Raw genomic sequence first — 23,397 nt, forward strand, 5'->3', positions numbered from 1 at the left:
TGATGAGCTGAGTTGTTGTTTAGTCACTCAGTCATGTCTGACTCTTTGTGACCCCAAGGGCTGCAGCATGCCAGGCCTCCCTGTCCATCATCAGCTCCCGAGCTTACTCAGACTCATGTCCACCGGGTCGTTGATGCCATCCAACCATCTCATCCTCTGTCGTTCCCTTCTCCTCCTGCCGTCAATCTTTCCCAGCATCAGGGTCTTTTCCAGTGAGTCAGCTCTTATCAGATGGTCAAAGTATTGGGAACTTCAGCTTCAGCATCAGTCCTTCCAATGCATATTCAGGGTTGATTTCCTTTAGGATTGACTGGTTGGATCTCCTTGCTGGCCAAGGGACTCCCAAGAGTCTTCTCCAGCACTATAGCTCTAAAGCATCAATTCTTTGGCGCTCAAGTGTTCCTTATGGTCCTGCTCTCACATCCATTGAGTTGAGTTGGGCGGAGTTGAGCTGAGCTGATTCTTGGGATGGGCTGGGAGGAGGAGAAGGAGGAGCTGCCGGCAGGACAAGCGCATTGCGAACTCTCCAGAGGCTCCCCCTGCCCAGGTCCGCCGGCTCCCTTGGGGCCCAGTCCTGACCTCGCTCGCTGTCTCCTATTAGGAAGTCTGGAGGAGAGAGGCCTTCTGGCATGGAATCAAGTCCAGGAGGAGTCTGAGGAGACTACGAAGGCTTTGGAGGTCTACGGCCTCCCCTGGGGGATCGGCACCAGGTTCTGCACGTCCTCCTGCGCCCAGTACCTCCCCTTCTGGCCCCGGGAAGGCGCGGTGGGAGTGAGCCAGCTCTCGCTCTGGCCCTGGGACTCCTCAGGAGAGCGGCCCCCGAGCGCCACAGACACCCGGATGTGAGACGGCTCCTTCTGCACGGCCCCACCCAGTGTGCTCCTCGCCCCACCCTCTGTGGGAGGTACCCTGGCGTCCTGAGCGCCTCTGCACCCCACACATGGTGGCAGAGTTAGATACGTGTTAGATGAAGGCCAGGCAAGCGTGCTGTGACCCCTTCAGCGAGGCAGCAAGGCCTGGCCTCAAGCTACATCCTTACACCGTGCTCAGCCCTCCCGTCTCCCGGGTAAACCAGGGCAAACCGGTGTCCACACAGAAAGCCTCTAGGCAGTATTTTGATGCGTTGGGAGGCAGAGGCTTTGGGTGGGGCAGGGAACAGAGATGGGGCTGTTAGCTAAAAGGTGACAATAACATTTCTCTTCCTCCGCAAAGAAGTATGAGGCCTGCTGACCCCTCCCATCCAGGTTCCTCCCAATCAGGCCGCTCCCCTCCAGGCCCCTGCCATTTGTAAACGCTGTGCTTGTGCTAAGTCACTTCAGTCGTGTCCAACTTTGACTCTGTGAAACCCTATGGACTGTAGACCGCCAGGCTCCTCTGTCCATGGGACTCTCCAGGCAGGAATATAGGGGTGGGTTGCCACTTCCTCCCGCAGGGGATCTTTGCACCCAGGGATGGAACCCACCTCTCTTACCTGTCCTGCCTTGGCAGGCAGGTTCTTTACCACTAGTGTCACCTGGGAAGCCCCTGTAAACCCTGAAGGGTCTGCAAAGCTACAGTCCCTGCATATCCCCAGTGCTAGTCCTTGGCGTCAGATAGTGCATCACAGGATGGTATAGTGAGGCAGTGAGCACTGGGGGTGTGGAGTCAGATGGCACCAGGTTTGGACCTAAGACTTAACCTGCACTGCAGGTTCTCACAGGGACATGAAACAACCAAAGCCTTTGAAAGGCCTTCAGTGGAGTGGAGACACTGTTGTCATGATTTATAAACTATACAGAGCCAGGTGAACCTGTTCTCTCTGCATCCTCAATGGATTAGTCAGGATTCTCTAGAGAAACAGAGCCAATAGGGTGTCTGTGTACATACATATATATATATATACATATATGTCTAGAGATATATATGTACACACACACATATGGGGAAGGCAGATGGAGAGATTGACTTCAGGATTGGGCTCAGGTGATTGTGGAGGCTGGCAAGTCTGAAGTCTGTAGCGCAGGCCATGCAGGCTGGGACGAGTTGCAGCTGGAATCTGAAGGCAGTGACTGGAAGAATTCCCTCTTCCTGAGGGAGGTTAGGGCTTCCCTGATAGCTCAGTTGGTAAAGAATCTGCCTGCAATGCAGGAGACCCTGGTTCGATTCCTGGGTTGGGAAGCTCCACTGGAGAAAGGATAGACTACCCACTCCAGTATTCTTGGACTTCCTTTGTGGCTCAGCTGGTAAAGAATCTGCCTGCAATATGGGAGACCTGGGTTTAATCCCTGGGTTGGGATGATCCAAGGTGAAAGGCTATCCACTCCAGTATCCTGGCCTGGAGAATTCAGGGCCACGGGGTCGCAAGAGTGGTCTGTTTGGTCCTTCAACTTATTCGATGAGGCCCACCCACACTATGGAGGGTAATCTGCTTTACTCAAAGTCTGCTGATTTAAATGTTAATCTCTTCTTAAAAAAAAAAAACAACACCTAAAACCTTCATAGAAATATCTATAAAAATGTTTGACCAAGTACCTGGGTAGCATGGCCTTGCCAAGCTGACATGTAATAATAACCATCACCCCCAGTACACAGGCCCAAGTGCACTGATGCATTCTGCCCAGCAGCCTCACCAAAAAGCATTCCAAGTACTGTGGGACCTGACATGGACTCCATTCAGGAGTCTTTATTGTCAGAAGAAGCAAATATAGGTGATTCTGCCTTGGCGTCTTGGAGCACAAGACTGAGGTCAGCATTGCTCCTGGGCTTTTAGAGCTTGCAGGATGTGAGGTGGACACCAGAGCTCTCTAGAACCTATCAACACAATGCCCTGAACCAGGTGTGCTGCAAGTACCCAGTGTCATGGGACAGATCCTGGCCCTCCTGTTCTTGAAAGACTCATGGCCTGGTCCTCAGGTGCATCTGGTACCCCCTGCAGCAGGCCAGCACCTCATTCAAAACAACCCTGAAAGACAGACACACAACCACACTATTCTCAAATACTTTATAACAACCAGAAACTACAACCATCAAAATGCTTTCGGGGCAGCCCACTCCAAAACGCCAAGGCAGGGGCAACTTGGGCTGCCAGAACTCAAAGCCGGAGGCCTCCAGCCTCCTCCATCCCCTCCTGCTTCCAGCCCTCTTGCATCACAGATCTTCATCGTCAAATGTCTCCGTGCACCTCAACATTATCATCTCATCGTCAACGGGAAGGTCCGGTTCCTGCAAAACACCAGTAGAAGAGGATTCAAGTTTTATTTGAGGGCTCCAGGCCTCAGGTGGGGGAGATGGCCCCACCATCTCAGGCATGCCTCCTCCCTCTGCTTCTCCCCCACATCTCTTCAGCGGTATCTTCTCCTCCAGCTTCCAGCCAGGAAGTTAAGAGCAATGAGGGGCAGGGAGTCCATTTCCATTTCACTCGACTCCATACTCTACAGTCTCCAGAAGGGCTTCTCCTGGATACAGTAGAACTGGCTTCTCTCCTCTCCTGGGGATTTCTAAGAACGCATGAGTGAGACAGGGGCAATCTTAAAGCTTTATCCAGATGCCCTCAACAGAGGATGATGAATTATACCATGATGCACCCACCCATGGAATACTCTGCAGCTGTTCCAATAAAAGGAATGGGATCCTTCTCTGTGGGATTCATTATTTTAAAAGAGCGAGGTCCAGAGCAGTGTGTATGGTGGGCTGCCATTTGCGTTTGACGTATGCGTGCTCAGTTGAGTCTGACTCTTTGCGATCCCATGGACTGTAGCCTGCTAGACTTCTCTGTCCCCGGGATTTTCCAGGCAAGAATATTGGAGTGGGTTGCTATTTCCTTCTCCAGGAGATCTTCCCAAGCCAGGGATCAAACCTGGGTCTCCTGCATTGCAGGCAGATTCTTTACCACTAAAGCCACCTGGGAATACCATTTGTATTTGATAGATTATATAAGTAGCTGGAGAATATTTCTGGATGACTGTATAAGAAACTGGTCATGATAATTGCCTTTAGGGGAGGGAATGCAATAGGAACAAGGAACATCAGTAGGTGAGACTACCTTTTCTTTGTACATCTTTTGGTAACATTTAAACTTTAAACCACATGGGTTAGCTATTTGGGGATCATTTTGAAAAGAAACAGCATTATGTTAATTTAGCAAGTGTTTCTCATTCCCTTAACGATGACACCAGCTAACCTGATTCCTCATTGCCTCTTCCCCTAAAAGTACATTCCTGGGTTTGTGTTCTTCCTGCATACCCCCACCCCAGCAGAAAATCACCCCTGTAGTTTGTTAGCGCTGTTCGTTAAGGGTTGATTCCCTTGGGCCTTGGGAAGCACCCCTAATCCAGCCAACCATCTCATGGATGTGGGACCAGACTGGGGGTGATTCTGAGAATGAAGCTGCAGAGAATGGTCCTCATCTGCCGTGCCCTCCTGATAGGGGTGGGGCACATCAGAGCCAGAGCACCCAAGAGGGGGAAGAACTGGTCAAAGGAAAATCACCCGGACCCTGCGTTTAGGGTGAGGATGGAGGCAAAGGTTGAGAAAAGGGGGAGCTGCAATGTGGAGGATGCCCCGAGGCCAGACATCTGGGGAGGGAGCCACACACTGGAGCCTGTCACAGAGGGCCCGAGTGTCATTCCAAATGTTCTGCCTCCTTCAGTCAGTTCAGATCAGTCACTCAGTCACGTCCAACTCTTTGCGACCCCATGAACCACAGCACGCCAGGCCTCCCTGTCCATCACCAGCTCCCGGAGTTTACCCAAACTCATGTCCATTGAGTCGGTGATGCCATCCAACTATCTCTAAGCCCCTCAAAATGATGATGAGGGGCTCTTCAGCTGCAGATCTGTGAAACTGCTAGGCTGTAAGAGGTGTCTTCTGGGACTGGGTGCCGCAGTGTGTTTAGTAGCATTCCCTCCAGTTCATGTCCACCTGGAGCCTATTTGAAACTAGAGTCTGTGCAGATGTGATTAACTAAGGCTGTAAGCTGAAGTCATCCTGGATTTGGGGTGTGCCCTCGATCCAAATGGTAGGCGTCCTTACAAGATGAGAGGGACACAGAGATGCACAGAAGATGGAGGCAGCGATGCAGCTGCAAGTGCAGGGACCTCCGGCGTTGCGGGGAGCCACCGGGAGCCAGGAAAAGGCAGGGACAGTTCTCCCCTAGAGCTTTCAGAGGGAGCATGGCGGGTCAACACCACAACTGGGCCTTCTGGGAGAATAAATTTTTGTTGTTTTAAGCCCCTGAGTTTGTGGTAATTTGTTACATCAGTCCTAGGAAACCAATACAGGTACTGGGATGAACAAGGAAGAGAATGCAGTTGCCCTCTTTACACACCCTGTACCAAGGCCTGAAGCCTCCTGCATGAGGACACTTGGGCAGCTTGTTCAAGACACAGATTCCTGGGGCCACATCTCACAACACTGAATGGAAATCTTGAGTGTGGGGGCATCAGGAATTTGCATTCCAATGAACTCCCTAGGTGAGTCAAGTCTGAGCGCCTGTGCTTTACATGAGCTCCAGTCCTGCCAGTTCTTTCTTTCCTGCTATGTGTAAAGTAATGAAGTGGGGAAAACAAAGACCATCCCATCCATCTGCTCTCAAAGCCGTGGTAAAGTGACCTGACTTCACTGTGTCCAGAGAAAGGGACTCAGTGGTCAGGGCTGGCAGCCAAGGGTTGGTGGGGGCTGCAGAAAGCAAACTGCAGGAAAGGGCCTTGGCTCCAAGTGGTCTCAGCAGAGGGAAGTGAAGGGTGAGCAGGAAAAGGGCCACATTGAAAAGCTTCCCTGATTATTTTGGGACATTTTCATCACTATCACGTACCTTTTAAAATAAACAGCCATATTTTTGCTAAATCAGTGGGAAAATCCATGCCTCTGCATCTGAAAGGGGCTGTCTCCTTGGCAGCTCATGAATAACCCCCTCCCTCCATGGAAACTTCCAGGAATGGACCTTCTAACCAAGACCCCCACAATGCATGTCACTGTGGGCTGCACAGTCAGCTTTTTGGAAGCAGAAATTAATATCCTTCAAAAGCTGACAGCAAACATTACCCCAGGGTCTCAGAAAATGATGAACTAGTTCAGCCTCTCAGAAAGGCATCAAGGAATCACACATGTAGGAAGGCCTGCCAAGAGCCAGGCCTCTGAGGTCTGGTCCCTGCCTCAAGGCTCCCAGGCTCAGATGTGCCCTGAAGAGCATCCCTCTGCCTCTTCCCTGCTTCCCTGGACATTCTCCTTCCACAAGATGCATTAGGCTAAAGTCAACTATCCATGGAAGGACATCCCCCCGTGCTATGAACTGGGGGAGCTGCAGCCCGTGCTCCCCGCCAGAGCCCACCATCCGAGAGGAGACGAGCCAAGGCCTGACTGCACCCTGCTCCATCCTACCTGTTTGACCTGAGTGTTAACACAGCAAAGGCCTTTGAAAAAATCGATGATCTGCACGTAGAGCTGAAACTTATCCTCGGGAGTTTTTGAGTTGCAGACAGCCAGCACGGAACTAAGGGCAGAAAGGAGGAAGAAACAGCAGTTAGAATCCTAACTTTTTACCTCTACTTTGTTGTTGCTGTTCAGGCACCAAGTCGTGTCTGACTCTTTGCAACCCCATGGACTGCAGCATGCCAGGCTTCCCTGTCATTCACCATCTCACAGAGTTTGCTCAAATACATGTCCATTCATTCGGTGATGCCATCCGCCATCTCATCCTCTGTTGCCCGCTTCTCATCCTGCCCTCAATCTCTGTTAGGGACCAAACAACGGTCTCTAGGACCTGAGTCATGTTTATCAGAAAGAGACAGGATATGCGCTCATCCTGCCTGGCCAATCATGTAACGCCAGCTACTCCTGTAACTGAGACAAAGAACTGCCTGTATATAAGCCGCCATACTCCTTTGTTCGCGGCTCTTGTCAGATTCCCTTGTGTGGGATGAGACTTGGGCCCTAGTGCGCTAGGAATAAACAAACTCCCTTCTTGCGTTTCCAATACTGTGGTGGACTTGCTCTCTCAGTTGGTTCGGAGATACGGGCTCGGAGCATAACAATCTCCACCTCTGCTTGCACCCTCTAAAAATATCTGGATTACAATGACAACCAAACACTTTGAAGCACGCAGCTCAACCCTCCAGTGGCCCAGAGCCTTCTGTGGAAGGTTTGCACAGCCCCAGTTCCAGCATCATGTCTGGAAGCTGCTGGGAAAGCAAGACTACAGGGAGGCTGGCCCATGGGTCCTAGTTCAGTGTTCTGAGCTGTGGCCTGGGGAACAAGGAGCAAGATTTCCTCTCCGCCCAGTCAGGCTCTGCTCCCTCCCGTGGCTGCTCAGGCTCAGGAAGCACAGGGCACGATCAAGTTCAGTCCCTTGACATGCCTCTGCTCAGGAGGTCTAATGTGAAACGCCAGCCCTGGCACAGATGGAAGGCTGCCCTGAAGATTCTTTTCCTGCTGTTTCCTGGGACAAGGGGAGAAGCCTACCAAGGACTGTGAATCAGGCCTGGACAGCTGGTGGTGCTTTGACCTCGCTTCCTGCTGGAATGAGGCCTCACAGTCAGCTTGGGAACCCTGGCAGCAACCCTCTGCCTTTCTGGGGAAAGAAAGAAAAAAAAAATTTTTTTTCCCCCTAATTGGTTGTTTTCTATTCCACCAGCAGGGTGAGGAGTTAACAGAATTATTTGCCAAGTACACTTTGGCCACTTTTCAACCAAATTGTGTTCACAGCCCAAGCCCAACAAAGAGATAGCAATGTCTGTCTCCAGCCGGTTTCAGCAAAATCAAACTACAGAGCCGGGAAGAGGCACCACGGAAAATCGCTTTGAGATTTTGGGCAACTCTGGCTAGGCTGGGGGTGGGGGAGGGGTGGCAGCTGAGTTGCAAATGCTGACATCTCATCTGCCTGCAGGCCGCCAGGGCTCTGGGCTGGAGCCACAGGCCTCAGAAAGAATGGAGATGTTCTTTGGGATCATGAGAACATGAATGTCACCTCATTCCCAAGGCAGAAAGCTACATGTTCTTGCTTCTTTAAATAAATTTTAAAAAAGTTATTTATTTGGCTGTGTGGGTCTTACTAGCAGCACGCAAGATCTAGTTCCCTGACCAGGGATCAATCCCGGGCCCCCTGCTTTGAAAGTATGGAGTCTTAACCACTGGACACTTCTTTTTAACCAGGTATCTGAGGGGGCTTTGCTTGTAGGTTGTAAGACCACAGCTTTTCAAAGTAGCAAGGCAATTTTAGTCCTAAACTCTCTCTTTCTGAGAAAACACAACTCTGTGTGTGTGTGTGTGTGTTTAAAAAAAACAAGCTGCTGCTTGTTTTAAAATCTCGCCAGATGCTCTTCTGACTTCAAGGGGTCATCCCTCCTTCTACATCCTTCCCATCAGCACTGTGAAAACAGCTTCTCCCCTTGTGCAGCTCTGAGACTCTGTCACTCACCCCAAGGCTCAGGCATGGGGCCTGTTTCCATGTTGGCCCACCTCTCGACCAGACTGACTGCTGTAACCTCTCAACACCTCTCTGTGTCCACCTCTCAAACCAGACTGACTGCTGTAACCCACCCATGGCCAGCTCACCCCAGGAGACAGTTCAAACCACCTAGAGTTGACAACTCTGGCTGATGTATCTCAGCCCTGGATCACAATGGAAGAACTGTCTCTGCTGAAGAAACCCCAGAGAAGATCCTCCCCAGGGCAATGGCACAATCCTAGAACCAGCCTTTTCTGAATCACAGGAAAAAGTGGATTTCCAAGAACTTCCACTGAATTATGCTCCCCTCTGAGAGGCTGCAAGGGAGAGGGTCCTAAACACCCCAACAGGGACACACACACACAGTCTCATACCCCTCCTCACCTGGGGCTAGATGTGCCTGGAGCTTCACTTTTGTCCAGGGAATTTGCCACATCGAAGGCATCTTCAAAAAGGATCTGAAAGAAACCACAAAACTTCACGTGTCAGAAATCTGCCACACTCTGATGTTTGCTCTTGGTTGCCAAGGGATAGAAAGTCTCCCTACCCCCTGTCCCCAAAGGGATGCATGTTAAAGCTGAGGCCCAAACCCAGGGTCTCTGCTTGGTGACCTTTACAGGGGATGAATATTAAGTTCTTGACCACCCAGAAAAAACTGCCAACCCCAGAGCGTGGCTGAGAGGTGGGGAAGCACTGGGGACCACGGTCTCCTCTTTCTAAAGAGGGTGGGAGCTTAGGTGGCAGAGGCAACAGCCAGAGGTGAGCCTCTGTTTACATGGGAAAGGGCTCATCTACACCGCCCAAGGGACAGACTGAGCCCAGGATCCGCAATCTAGCAGTTTCATGCTAGGAGAACAGAGATTAAGGGGGCTGGGGGGATAGGTTGCAGAGAGCCCACTCCTAGGGTGGATATGCCACAGTCAACCCACTCCCTCCCATGTCCCTGCCCCAACCTCACTCCACCTTGGGAGTCCGTTGCAGTCACACCAGTCACTTGGGGTGCTTGATAAAAACAGATTCTGAGCCATCCCCTCAAAGACTCAGATTCAGTGGGTCTAGAGTAATAGCCAAGCGCCTGCCTTTTAACTAAACTCCGCTTGAGAAGTCTGGAGGGTCAACAATAAACTAGAGACCAAAGGGCAGAGATTTGAAAAAAAAAAAAAAAAAAAAAGAATATGTGATGAAGGATGCAATCCTTAGAGCAGGAATTAGGCATCCTGGATAGGTCCTCCCACATGCTGAGCCTCGCCTGTGAACTGGAAGGACTGGGTGAGGCGACAGTAGTTTTCCATGCCCGGGTCCTGGTGTCTAGGAAGCCCCCCAGAGAATGGGGCATCCAGGGCTGTCTACTGGAGCATAGAAAAAGCTAAAGAATTCCAGAAAAGCCTCTGCTTCATTGACTACTTCAAAGGTAAAGCCTTTGTAGATCACAACAAACTGTGGAAAATTCTTAGAGATGGGAATACCAGACCACCTTACCTGCCTCCTGAGAAACCTGTATGCAGGTCAAGAAGCAACAGTTGGAACTGGACATGGAACAATGGACTGGTTCCAAATTGGGAAAGGAGTACATCAAGGCTGCATACTGTCACCCTGCTTATTTAACTTGTATGCAGAGTACATGGGAAATGCCGGGCTGGATGAAGCACAAGCTGGAATCAAGATTTCTGGGAGAAATATCAATAACTTCAGATATGCAGATGACACCACCCTTATGGCAGAAAGGAAAGAGGAATTAAAGAGTTTCTTATGAAGGAGTAAGAGGAGAGTGAAAAAGCTGGCTTAAAACTCAACATTCAAAAAATGAAGATTATGGCATCTGGTCCCATCACTTCATGACAAATAGCTGGGGAAACAATGGACACAGTGAGAGACTTTATTTGGGGGGTTCCAAAGCTCCAGCACTTTGGCCACCTCATGCAAAAAGTTGACTCATTGGAAAAGACTCTGGTGCTGAGAGGGATTGGAGGCAGGAGGAAAAGGGGATGACAGAGGATCAGATGGCTGGATGGCATCACCGACTCGATGGACGTGAGTCTGAGTGAACTCCGGGAGTTGGTGATGGATAGGGAGGCCTAGCGTGCTGCAGTTCATGGGGTCGCAAAGAGTTGGACATGACTGAGTGACTGAACTGAACTGAACTGAAAATCAGTGCAGAGGGTGACTACAACCATGAAATTAAAAGACACTTGCTCCTTGGAAGAAAACCTATGACAAACCTAGACAGCAGAGACATTACTTTGCCAACAAAGGTCCGTCTAGTCAAAGCTATGGTTTTTCCCAGAGGGATGTGTGAGCTGGACAATAAAAAAGACTGCTGAAGAACTGATGCTTTCTAACTGTGGTGCTGGAGAAGACTCTTGAGAGTCCTTTGGACACCTAGGAGATTAAACCAGTCTGTTTTAAAGGAAATCAACCCTGAATATTCATTGGAAGGACTGATGAAGTTAAAGCTCCAATGCTTTGGCCACCTGATATGAAGAGCCAACTCATTGGAAAAAGACCCTGATGCTAAGGAAGGATAGAAGGCAGGAGAAGGGGACAACAAAAGATGAGATGGTTGGATGGCGTCACCAACTTAATGGACATGAGTTTGAGCAAACTCCAGGAGACAGTGAAGAACAGGGAAGCCTGGCGTGTGCAGTCCATGGGGGTCACAAAGAGTCAGATATGACTGAGTGAGCAACAAGGGCTGTTCCCCCAGCATCAGAGGCATCTGGAGGTTCTCTGGCTCGAAGACTCCCCAGAGAGACACCGGACATCTCCTTAAAGAAACGACCCACTGAGGAATGTTTGAAAAGTCAGGGCAAAGCAGGGCGGTGGTGCCATGCAAGCTGAATGTCCTGCAGAGCACTAGATAAGCAGCAGAGAAGCAAAGAGTCGCCCGCCCCACTAGAGCAGGGAGGAGAGATGCGGCCCCAAGTGGGAGCAGCAGCCTTCCGGGCTGTCCTAATTCTGAAAGAGCAGCGGAGGAGCCCACTTTGATCTCAGCGCTCAGCTACCGCTAACGCCCACCAGCGCTCCACTTGGCTGACCATGGCCGGGGTTAACAGCTCGAACTCCGAGCATTTACAGTAAAGGTGTGGGTACCTCCACTCTATTAATACTCTGCGGGGTGGGAGGGAACTGAGGGTGGAAATTTCTGGAGATGTGCCTCCCTGATGCTTAAGAAAAAGCCAGAGGCAGTCTTTTCTCTTGCCTGAAGGAGAGGATGTATGGACGTGAGACTTGGACTGTAAAGAAACCTGAGCACCGAAGAATTGATGATTTTGAACTCTGGTGTTGGAGAAGACGCCTGAGTGTCCCTTGGACTGCAAGGAGATCCAACCAGTCCATCCTAAAGGAAATCAGTCGTGAATATTCATTGGAAGGACTGATGCTGAAGCTTAAACTCCAATACTTTGGCCACCTGATGTGAAGAACTGACTCCTTGGAAAAGATCCTGATGCTGAGAAAGATTGAAGGCAGGAGGAGAAAGGGATGACAGAGGATGAAATGGTCGGATGGCATCACCAACCCAATGGACATGAGTTTGAGTAAACTCTGGGAGTTGGTGATGGACAGGGAGGCCTGGCGTGCTGCAGTCCATAGGGCCGCAAAGAGTTGGACACAGCTGAGCGACTGAACTGAACTGAACTGATGCAGAGGAGGAGGAATAATAACTTGATTGCTACTGGCCGCCATTCCACAATTATACCCCGTGCGGTAAATGGGGAGGGCGGGAAAGGTGAGATGCCAGCCCTGAGAGGAGGCAGAGCAGGGAGAAGGAAAGAACCGAATCTATGGCCACATGGCCGGGAGATGTAGCGGAAGTCCTCCTGCCACTCAGGCCCCCCCGGGTGGGCAGAGTACATCACCTCTTGGTTTAATGAGCGAGTGCTTGAAGCTGAAAAAATCCGAGTGGATACAGCCTTCTAAGCCGTCTCTTCTGTAATCCCCATGGAAAGGCCAGGAAGGTAACAGGAGAAAAATAAATGTTCTCTGGTTGTGCATATATGTCGGGAAAATCAGAAACGTTCTGCGCCAGCATCGACAGCACCTCCAGGTGGCTGTGGGAACCCTGCTAACTTCCCCGGGCGTCTCCAGGCAGGTGATGGAGTCACTCCTTCCTACCCACCCTCCATCTCACCCTTGGGTTGGCTCACCTCCTCAGGGGTGGAGACCAGCGAGCAGCTGGCCCCCTGGCTGTCAACCCCGCTGTCCTTCATGCTGCCCTCAGGGCAGGCCGGCTCTGCACAGGACCCCACGAGGCTGCTCTGTGCCTGCTCCCATGCCTGCAAGAGGATGGTCTTCCTCTCCTCCGAGAGGGTCTGCCACAGATGGGAGATGGCCGCGGACACGATGGGGAGCGTCACCTCCTTGGAGGAGATGATCCTGTTCCTGATCAGAAAGTCCATCGTCTGCTTGTAAAAGCTGAGGTACCTGCAACCGAAAAGGCAGTGACCCCCAGACCTGAACCCAGTGGCCCAAGGTCCCCCAACCCGCGGCGGCTCCTTAGGATCCCGTGGTGGGGAAGGGGGGCGGTGAAGAGCACAGGCCTTGCCCCGCACTGTGGTTCACCAGGGACTCAGCCTCACTAGTCCCTGCCAGCCCTGACCCTAGCAGTGCAGAGCCAGCTTGGGGGCCATGGGCGACTTAGTTTTGTGTTTTGGGGTCCCTTCCTAAGTCCTCCCAGCGCCCTCTGTGAAGCTCACTGCCCGACAGAAGAGAGGATGAGAGGCAGGGCAGGCTGACTCTCTCACCAGGGGAACATGGCTTCAAATTTAGAGCCCGGGAATATGCAGACATGGTATGAGCTCGCTTAAATTTGGAAGCTGTGGAGTAAGCCTCTTTCTGTTGGGATAACTCCTCCAAGCCCACATACATGGATGTGTTCAGCCTTGAGTTTGCAGAGGAGCAGTGAATAGCACAGAGAAGGCAATGGCAACCCACTCCAGTACTCTTGCCTGGAGAACCCCATGGATGGAGGAGCCTGGTGGGCTGCCGTCTATGGGGTCGTTAAGAGTCAGACACGACTGAGCGACTTCACTTTCACTTTTCACTTTCATGCATTGGAGAAGGAAATGGCAACCCACTCCAGTACTCTTGCCTGGAAAATCCCATGGGCGGAGGAGCCTGGTGGGCTGCCGTCTATGGGGTCGCTAAGAGTCGGACACGACTGAGTGACTTCACTTTTACTTTTCACTTTCATGCATTGGAGAAGGAAATGGCAACCCACTCCAGTGTTCTTGCCGGGAGAATTCCAGGGGCGGGGGAGCCTGTTGGGCTTCTGTCTATGGGGTCGCACAGAGTCGGACACGACTGACGCGACTTAGCAGCAGCAGCAGCAGTGAACAGCAGGTGGAATCTGGGCTAGCCATTCACTGCTTCCCTTGCTCCAAGACCAGTAATGCTGTGGGGGTGGGGAGGCATTTTAGCCCTCAAATCCCCCACAGTGTCACCCCAGATAAAGTCAGTCTGAGGAAACACAGTGCACGTGCTGTGCAAATGTGGTTTCAAGACTATTTCTCTAGCCCCTCTGCCAGCCCCACCCCCGAGCCCTTCCTATGTGGAAATCTGGAGGGCCCGTGACTCAGGGCCTGCAGGGTGCTCCCGCTGGAGCACTTGTCCCCTCCCCCACGGGCGCCAGGCCTTTCACACCGTTCAAATTCCAACAGGTCTGGCAGCACAGTGACGGAGGAGTGTGAGAGCTCCACTTTTTTCTCCTCTTCCTCCTCCACCTCCTCATCCTCTTCCTCCTCTTCTTGGTCTTCCTCCTCCTCCTCCTCCTCTTCTTCTTCCTCCTCCACATCCTTTCCGGCTGCCTCGAAGGAGCACCAAGTGTCCGAGCCTTTCCGATGAACTTTATTTGACACCAGACTGGGGAGGAAGTAGAAACAAGACATTTACAGACTAATTTCCTTCATGAACATCAAGACTAAACATTTAAACGCAGTTTTAGCATATTTTATATATGTTATATCTATGCATAAGTGGGCTTCCGCGATGGCTCAGTGGCAAAGAATCCGCCTGCCAATGCAGGAGACACAAGACACACAGGTTTGATCCCTGGGTCAGGAAGATCCCCTGGAGCTGGAAATGGCAACCCGCTCCAATGTTTTTGCCTGGAAAATCCCATGGACGATGGAGCCTGGTGGGCTACAGTCCATGGGGTCGCAAAGAGTTGGACATGACTGATGGCCCAAGCATGCAGACAACATGGTCCTCTTACCCTACCTACCCTACCCTACATATGTATAAATACATTATGACCAAGTGAAGTTTATCCTAGGAATATAAGATGGTTATCCAAGCTTTGAAAATCAATCAGTGTAGTTTACCATATCAACAGACTAAAGGAAAAATATTAATTTCAATATGTGCAGAAAAGCACTTGGCAAAATTCAACATTCATTCATGGTTTTTAAAAACTCTCAGCAAACTAGGAATAGAAGGGAATTTCTTCAACCTGATAAAGAGCATCTATAAAAAGCCTATAGCTAACAGCATACTTAGTAGTAAAAGATTGTTTATCTGCCAAGATCAGGAACAAGAGAAAGATGTCCTCTCTTACCACTTCTATTCAAAATTATGCTGGAGATTATAGCCCATCCCATAAGGTGAACTAAAGAAATGAAAGGTGTACCGATTGGATAGGAGGAAATAAAACTGTCTTTGCCGACAATGTGATTATCTATGCAGAAAATCCCAAAGAACCTAAAAATATGTGGCCAGAACTAAGAAGGAAGCAAGGTTTCAGAATACAAAGTTGATATACAAAACCCAGTAGTATTCTGTATACTAGCAATGAATAACTGGAAATTGAAATTTTAAAAAGTAGCATTTACAGTAGTACCCAAAACCATGGTTAAACATTTGGGTTTAAACTAAAAGCCCCACCTAAAAAAGAAAGCAATAAATTGGACTTCAAAATTCTGCTCTTCAGAAGCTAGTTTTAAGAGAATGAAACAGTATGACACAATTTGGAAAACCAAGACTTGTACCCAGAATCTCTTCATACTGATAGGAATAATCCCCAAGGCATCAGATTGAGTTAAAAAGCAAGTGCACCAGAAGAAACATAGGAGGGGTCTCAGCCTCTCACTGTCTCTCTTTCTGTTTAATTTCAGAGTGGAAGAAGTCTTTCTGACTATTCACATAACATCAGGTGCCATTGTAGATAGACAGATTAGACTTCATTTTTGCATGGACAAAACAAAAAACAGAAATGCTGAAATAGTAAAACAACCAACCAAGGTATGATTGTTTGTAATCTATATGCTAGAAGGACAGCTGATTTCTCATTATACATAAAGTGCTTCTACCACTAAATAAGAAAAAGACCACCAACCGAACAGGAAAATGGGCAAAAAATAGGTTAAAAAAAGCTTCCAGGAAGGGAAATACAAATGACCCTGAACAAAAGCACTTAAGCTTACTCATAATTTAATTAATTAATTTAAAATATAGTAACTATAAAATGCAATCAATCTAGTCCTCTACTGGTACCACAGTTTTAATTATTGCAGGTTTATAATAATTCTAGTGAAAAATCTTCCCTAATTAATATGATTCTAAAAGAAATTTAGCCACCCACATGTGGGTGATACAAGTATTAATAAGATTTTAGTATGTGATAGTGTTCATATGCTAAATCAGGAGTGAGAGCATGGCGTCTGTAATAAATGGGGGGTGGAGTCAATAGCTAACGTCTGCCTCACTGAGATCATCTCCCAGGCTGATTTCTAGCTGGGGCCAGTCTGATTTGTAAAATATGGCCACAAATACCCTGCCACGTATACTCAATACACACACATACCACTTGCCTCCACATGACCAAACAGTGCAGATTATGATTATAGGTGATTACATCCTTCGTAATACTTTTCTGTATTCTCACAGTGTCTACAATGTGAATTTAATTAAATCATTTTTCTCCTGATTATTTCCTTTAGGATATAGTATACATTCGCTGTTTTAAAAAACTGCAAATACAGAAAAGCGCAGAGAAGACAATATAAGAAATCAGTAACACCGCCCCAAACGAGGGGAACAACCTCACTTGGCTTCCGCAGGTTGTTGGGAGACTGATCACAAGCCACGACGTGCAGTCCCCTTTTCAGAGTGAGTAAAACTGTTTACACATATACTCGGGCGCATCCTTGGAGGCTGGTCTAAGCTCACACCGTGCTGGGAACACCCTGGCGCCACCAGAGGTGATGAGGGCCCGGCCACTGTGCCCAGAGTCCAGGCCGCGCTTGGAGCAGCTGCGCAGGGTAAGGTGGCGCGGGGCCTGGGCCAGCCTTTGAGAGCACAGCAAAGACGGAGGCTACAAAGTGCATGTCAAAAGGTGTGAGCGTTAAATGTCCCACGTGAGATCACAGAAGCGTGAGAGAGACGTTACTCAGGCAGCCTCTCTTGTCTGAGTGCGCTGTTATAAACGAGGTTCCCCTTTCAGCTCCCCTTCCCCTTGCAGAACCCGCATGTACTACTTTTCCCTTTCTTCTCTGACATCCTTTTTAGCTTTTCTTAGGTTCCTGTGAAGCTAGAAAGTAGGCAGAGATTTAGATTTCCCTTATCTTCTTATGTATCCTTCAGTAAAACCATTAGGTAAGTTTTTTTTTAAAGCTATAGTACTATATGAATACTGTGATCTCATTTCTCTACAAAATAATATGCAAAATAAAAAAAATGAGGATATTCTTTATGGTTTACATTGATTTTCTTTGAGTGGTGAGATAAGTACTTTCATGGTCTTTTTCGGGTACTTCTGTTCTTTTTGACATTTTCTGTTAATAAGTGGGATTATTTTTGTATTCAGGAAAAATCCAATACATGTGATTAGGATAAAACAGAGACGAGAACTCTCCAGCACAAAGCTGTTCTAAATAGATAAGCAGTGCCTCTCACTCTGTTCTGCATTCTGGAGGGGAGGGTGGGCTGTCGAGCCGCCGCAGAACCGTGGCAGAAGAGCGGCATGTCCTGGGTCTCCTGGTGCTTGGGGGTTTTACCTGGGGTTTCTGGAGTACATGCTGGCATATTCTTTCTTGGCCTCCTCTAAGCTGTTTGCATTCCCATCCTCCAGGTTGAAAGATCCTATTAAGGAGTTGAAGGCAAGGGTCACACATGATAAAGTCGGGACTTGGTCCAGTCTCTCCTGCCTTTCTGGACTGTGTGGACCATGGGTGGTTGCTGAGCCCACCCAGGTTCAGTGTTAGGGTCAAGAGCCCAGTTTCACCTCTCTTTTTAGATGGGAGAGGGAGAGGGACAGGGGAAGAGCTTCTTGAGCCGGCCCTTCTCAGTCAAGGCATGGAGAGCACCCCGTTGAGAATTCAGCTTCCACTGACTCATGAAACCCCGATGTCCAGCCTGAATGCCAAAGAAGGGAGACAGCTTCTGCCCTTTGCTTTTGAGTTGGACAGCCCTGGTCCACTTCTCTGGCCTCTCAAGAGGAGGTCAGACACCTGGGAAGAAACTCCTCTTGCTCACACAGCCCGCTGACGTTCGTCCATCCTGCCAGACCCTAAACTCACTGAGGACAGGGGCATGGATCTCATCGTACCCCTGGCCCAGATGCAGTGCCTGGCACATAGTAGGCTCTCAGTAAATATATGTTCACTTGGCTTACCCCAATCTCTCTGTTTTCAACAGAAAAAACCAACCAGCCCTACACTGGGAGGCAGAGGGGTGGCAGGTATCGCTTACCTTTCAGCTTTAGCAGATTATCCAAAGTTTGTTCCAGTTCCTGAATACGATTCTTCGCCTTATTCAAAACTTGCCACTGAGGACAGAGACAGACAGTGCGGAGAAGCCAGCCTCCCCCCGCAGAGTTGGTTTTGTGGACACGGAAGCCCCTTTCCTGGCCTGAAGCCACCCCCACCTTGGGTGCGAAGTCTGTCTTTGACATCGTCGACAGAAAGGGTAGGAGCTAGTTCTGAGCCACAGAAGGCACCACATTTACTTTGTATTCTGGGAATGGTTCTCACAGAAATACCAAAGCATTTGGAAACCATTAGGCTGTGTTCAGCAGACAGGTAGGGCTGCAAACGACTATAGACGCGCTGTGAAGTTGGGATGGACAATGTCTGTAGAGGCAGCACAAAGCCCCCTTCTCCCCCCATTAACTTCTGCTCACTTCCCACAGTGTGCTACAGGCAGGTTAACGGTAAATGTACTAGTTTAGTATTAGTAAATGTACCGCTGCTGCTGCTGCTGCTAAGTCGCTTCAGTCGTGTCCGACTCGGTGCGACCCCATAGATGGCAGCCCACCAGGCTCCCCCGTCCCTGGGATTCTCCAGGCAAGAGTACTGCAGTGGGGTGCCATTTCCTTAACGCATGAAAGTGACAAGTGAAAGTGAAGTCGCTCAGTCGTGTCCGACTCTCAGCGACCCCATGGACTGCAGCCCACCAGGTGCCTCCGTCCATGGGATTGTCCAGGCAAGAGTACTGGAGTGGGGTGCCATTGCCTTCTCCCAGTAAATGTACTAGTTAGTAAAAATACAAAAAAGTATTTTTGTGTGCCAGATGCATACATTCTAGTTGACCTAAAGTCTTATCAAATGCTCTGTCAAGTTGAACTATGAATTTCCTGTCCTGCAAAAATAGAATCACAAGCATTTCCTTGCTCCCTTCTTCCCTTTCTTCACCACTGGATATAACATCATTCAAGTCAAAATGGTAACTGCAAGATTTTACAACAATGAGAAACGCTGAATATTGTGTATTATTCAGACCGCCCAGTGCCTGTGAGGAGTCCCAGACCTCAAGCATGCACAAGGGCAAACAGCTGTATGCTCAACCTGGGGTCACAGAGTAAACAAAACTGCCCGGCTTTCAGGCCGATGACATTCTAATAGGGAAGGTGAGCGTGGAGACAACCACTCATCACGCAGAACACACAACAGCCCCTCTTAACGGGAGAATTCGGTAAGCGCCGCAGAGGACCGTGGGAGCGCCCTGCAGGGGAGGTGGAGGAACACCCCCCTCCTGGAGGGCCCGACTGAGCCCCACTGATGTGTGGAAAGGAGACTGGAGGGTGACTAAAGGTACGCCACTCTGCAGACCCATGGGATGGTGGCTTGAGATCCAGCAGACCACGGGGATCTCGGACTGCTCCTTTAGAGCAGGGCCCCTGCCGTCCTACACCATCTGCTGGCCCCCGTCCCGGGCTCAGAATTACACCATTGGGTCAGCAAGGACTCTGTCCACTCGGGATACCTGGGGCCGACGGGCTGGCCGAACCCCAGGTTTGGGAGGCGAGGACTTTCCAGCCCTCTGGTCTAGGACAGTCACCTGCGTCCGCGCAGCATGGCCACCCCATGCCCACCTTGCAGTCTGACTGCGTCACCTGGGCCAGAACAGAGCCACGTAGGCCAGGTGCTGTTCACTGAAACTCTGTATCTACAACATTTTTGGCAGGCTGATTTTCTTAGGACCTTTGTCTGAGTTGAATTATGTCCCCCTAAAAAAAGACGTGTTGAAGTTCTAACCCCAGGCCTGTGAGCGTGACCTTATTTGGAAGCAGGGCCTTTCTCGAGGTAATCAAGTCAATGTGAGGTCATGAGGGTGGGCTCTAACCCAGTATGACCAGTGTCCTTATAAAAGGGGAAATTCGGACACAGAGACAGACACACACAGTGACTGGAGTGACGCCTCTGTAAGCCAGGAAAGGCCAAGGATTGCCAGCAAATGCCAGAAGCCAGAAGAGGCAGGAAGTGTTCTCCCCTAGGGCAGTCAGAGGGAGCCAGCACCTGGATTTTGAACCTCTAGAGGCTAGACCTCTGAGACATTTCTGTTGTTCTAAGCCACCTCGTGTATGGTATTTTGTTTTGACAGCCACAGAAAACTAGTACGACCTTGCTGCCACACATGTCTGAATCTCACTTTTGTAAGGCAAATCCTTTCTGCATGGACACCACACATGCAAAATTCAGCGTTCTCCCTCCAGCAGGAGCGCAAAGGAAGGACAGGACAGAAGATATTTGATTTCCAGGCTGCTCCCTGGCTGTGCCATCCCAGGCAAATAGTCTAACTTTCTGGAGCCTCATTTTGCTCCTCTGCAGAGTGAGGGTGAGATGAACGGAGTTGGGAGGAATAAATGAGGTGATGCATTGGGAAACGATACTCGCATTCTAAACCACCCAGGACCGTGCTATGTTTTTCATGCTTTTTCTTGTTAAACTCCACAGCAGGCCTCAGAAAGCCGTGACTGGTGTCCCTGTTTAACCAGTGTTTTAACTGAAGCCTAGTGAGGAACCTACCTCATGTGGACTGATGCCACTTAACAGCCAGGCTCTCCACTACCACATCATGAGGTATGAATTTTCAGGGGTGCAGAGGGTTTTCCTCTAGATTTACTTCCACTCCTTACTGCCAGCCCCCAGTTCCTGTTTTTTTCTTCAGTCATGCTGCCTGTCTCTGCATACTTCTTCACTGGCCAGTGACAGGGGCCTTGGGGTTGTTGTGCACCCCTGGATGCATGTCACCCGGGGACACGGAGCAGAGTTGTTCTGGACAGGCTCTTTGCTGAGAGGCCCGGATGTGGCCTAGTCTGCAGCGGGCGGCTAAGGCGCGGCTCTCAGGCTTTAGCCGCGTGCAGCAGCAGAGCACCGTGAGGCGCCCACAGCTGGGTGTCGGGCAGAGGAGCAGCGCTCCCCAATCCCTCACCCCCACACCCTTCTAGAGGAGCAGGTGGGAGCTCTGTTGAGATTCTTCCTGCCCCCCTTGGATCCGGGCATAAGGGCACTTGGGGCACCTTCCTCTGTTTTCCACAGAGGCTCTGGCCCTGTGCCCACTGGTGGTGGGGGGTGGTGCTCTTCTGTTCACCTGCTCTGGAAGCAGCACCAGCCCAGACGGAAACCCACAGTTGCAGGGCAACGGGCTGGTCCAGAGAGATGGACGGTGGAAAGAGGGCCTGGCCTGGATCCCCAAACCTGGCCTCTCCCTGGCAGCTGGCAGGTCCTGTCTGAATTCCAGTTCCCTCTGTTAACGAGGGTGAGGGGCCTTGAGGCTACCACGACTTCCCCCACATTGGAGACCTCCTGACTGCTCCCTCTGGTGATATCAACTCCATCCTTCCATCACCACCCGAACCCACGCGAACCTTCTGTGCTCCGCCAGAGACACCAATCAGCAGTACGGCAGCCCAGGAAGGAGAAAGGCAGAATTAAGATCAGGAAAAGACAAATGCTTACCTGGAGAGTCCTGCCACCTAGGGAAAGACCTGGTTAGTGCATGAAACCTGAGGGACACACATGAGCCTGTAGTGGGGGGTATGCTTTGGGGAGAGGGAGTTGTGTGTGTTGCAGTGGGAATGCAGGGTCCAGGCAGCGGCTGGAGACTCACCACGGCCCATGAGAGGGATGGGCATTGGTGTGGCTGGCTCACCCGGCCTCTCGGCGGGTCATTTCCCTCCTGAGGCCAGGCTTGTCTGCAGCGGGTAGGTAGGGCCCAGAGCAGACAGAGCGCTGTGAGGTGTCCTCTGCGGGCCGCTGACCCACCCGAGCCGCAGCCCTCGGGGGTGGAGCTCCAGGCCAGACCCCACCCTGGCTCCACAGTCTTTCCATGTGTGGGAGTTTTTCCTCCCTACCCTCCGGTCCCCATACCTTTGAGGCTGTGAGATCAGAATGGGAGTAAACAGCCTTCCTGAGGCTGCCAAAGAGCCCTGCCAGGGTGGCTCTGTGGCGGGCCTGGGACAAGCGTCTGCGGGCCACCCGCTGCTCCAGCTCCTGCAGGCGCCGGGGCATCATTCTGCTGCCAGCGTTGCCACCTTCTCCTGCAGTCTCCATGAGAAGCTGCAAGGTGCTAGGCTTGGCTTGGCCCTAAATAGTAAAGGTAAAATATTAAAGAGAAAGGAAGGTAGATTGAAGCCAAATGGGGAACAATTCCCAAGTAAAAGTTCCCAAACCAATGAGTACAATCGACAACAGATACACAATCAACCATAGGTGATACAAAACCTGTTATCGAAGCTCGACTCCCGAAAACCCAAGGTGCTCATACCTGACTTACAGTCAAAGAGCACTGCTGCTCTACAGCAGGAAGTCTCCAGGAACTTGCAGGTTCTCACTAGATACTTGTTAATTGACCACGGTGGCCAAGGAGGCCAAGGAGGGTAGGCCATACCCTGAGGTCTCATTCTTTACAGTCTGTGAGAGGTGGGGCAGGTGTCTCCCAACCCTGTGAGGTCTTTCCTACCCTGAGAAGGCACCCCTCTTTGGGTTGGGAGGACAGCTACAGAATCAGAGGCCCATCCAGCCTGAGGGCTAGTTTACATCAGAGGCCACCTTTTATAGTCTCCAATTTCCAGACACAGACAAATCTTTAATAGGAAGCAAAGTGAAACAGTGAAGTGAACAGGAAGCCCAGAGAAAAACAAGTGTTTCCCAGGTGGTACTAGTGGTAAAGAATCTGCCTGCGATGAGGGATACCTGGGTTTGAACCCTGTGTCAGGAAGATCCCCTGGAGGAGGAAATGGCAACCCACTCCAATATTCTTGCCTGGAGAATCCCATGAACAGAGGAGCCTGGTGGGCTAGAGTCCATGGCGTCACAAAGAGTCAGATACAACTGAGGGACTAAGGACAGCACACAGTACAGGGAAAAACAAGACCCTTTCGAATTTAAGAATATGAGTCTTCTTTACCTGTTTAAGTAAAAAAGAAATGCATGTGCCTGGATAACAGGGCATTTAGTTTGACATTTAGGCTGAGGTAAAAACACCAAGGTCCTCTCAGGATCTCAAATTCTCTAAATAGTCTAGGAATATGAATGCCAAAGGCCTCTTGGCTTGTAGGGAGTCTAGAGCTCTCCTGTGCCAATCCTGATAATTTGACTTTCCTCTCAGGTTTCTTACCCAAACACATTCCTCTGGAAAGATCTGCCCGGCTGTGGAGATGTTTGCCGCACCGGATGAGGGTGCAGTCCTCTGCCTCTCCTATAGGGGGCAGACACTCCCATGACTTGCTGTCTCCAGAGGAGGCCGCCACTGCCTGTCTC

At 50.3% G+C, this 23,397-nt stretch overlaps 2 protein-coding genes across 3 annotated transcripts in view; one reads left to right on the forward strand and one right to left on the reverse strand.

The window, feature by feature from the left end:
* The window catches only part of LOC102175184 (solute carrier family 23 member 1), a 64,737-nt gene extending 61,123 nt beyond the window's left edge, over window positions 1–3,614 (forward strand). For both annotated transcript variants that reach the window (XM_005679597.3, XM_013963518.2), the window contains exon 12: window positions 602–3,614. In XM_005679597.3, the coding sequence (XP_005679654.2) occupies window positions 602–846 (245 nt within the window). In that variant the 3' untranslated portion in view covers window positions 847–3,614. The remainder of the gene's footprint in view (window positions 1–601) is intronic.
* On the reverse strand, window positions 2,967–22,146 carry STRA8 (stimulated by retinoic acid 8). The gene is made up of 7 exons (XM_018047489.1): window positions 22,101–22,146; window positions 22,006–22,051; window positions 14,063–14,281; window positions 12,568–12,835; window positions 8,807–8,880; window positions 6,358–6,469; window positions 2,967–3,201 (listed from the first exon to the last, which is right to left on the reverse strand). The coding sequence occupies exons 1-7, from the start codon at window positions 22,144–22,146 to the stop codon at window positions 3,127–3,129; spliced, it is 840 nt and encodes a 279-aa protein (XP_017902978.1). The 3' UTR covers window positions 2,967–3,126.

The sequence above is a fragment of the Capra hircus genome, chromosome 4 (genome assembly GCF_001704415.2).
Source record: "Capra hircus breed San Clemente chromosome 4, ASM170441v1, whole genome shotgun sequence".
In the NCBI taxonomy this organism is placed as follows: Eukaryota; Metazoa; Chordata; class Mammalia; order Artiodactyla; family Bovidae; genus Capra; species Capra hircus.

Coding starts and splice junctions, on each gene's coding strand:
- STRA8 (XM_018047489.1), bottom strand. CDS start 22,146: ATGCCCCGGCGCCTGCAGGAGCTGGAGCAGCGGGTGGCCCGCAGAC. Junction 14,282..22,005: donor CTGATCTCACAGCCTCAAAG/GTATGGGGACCG, acceptor CTTCCTCCCCAG/TCTGGTGTCAAATAAAGTTC. Junction 6,470..8,806: donor CCAGGCACATCTAGCCCCAG/GTGAGGAGGGGT, acceptor TTCTGCCCTTAG/TTCCGTGCTGGCTGTCTGCA.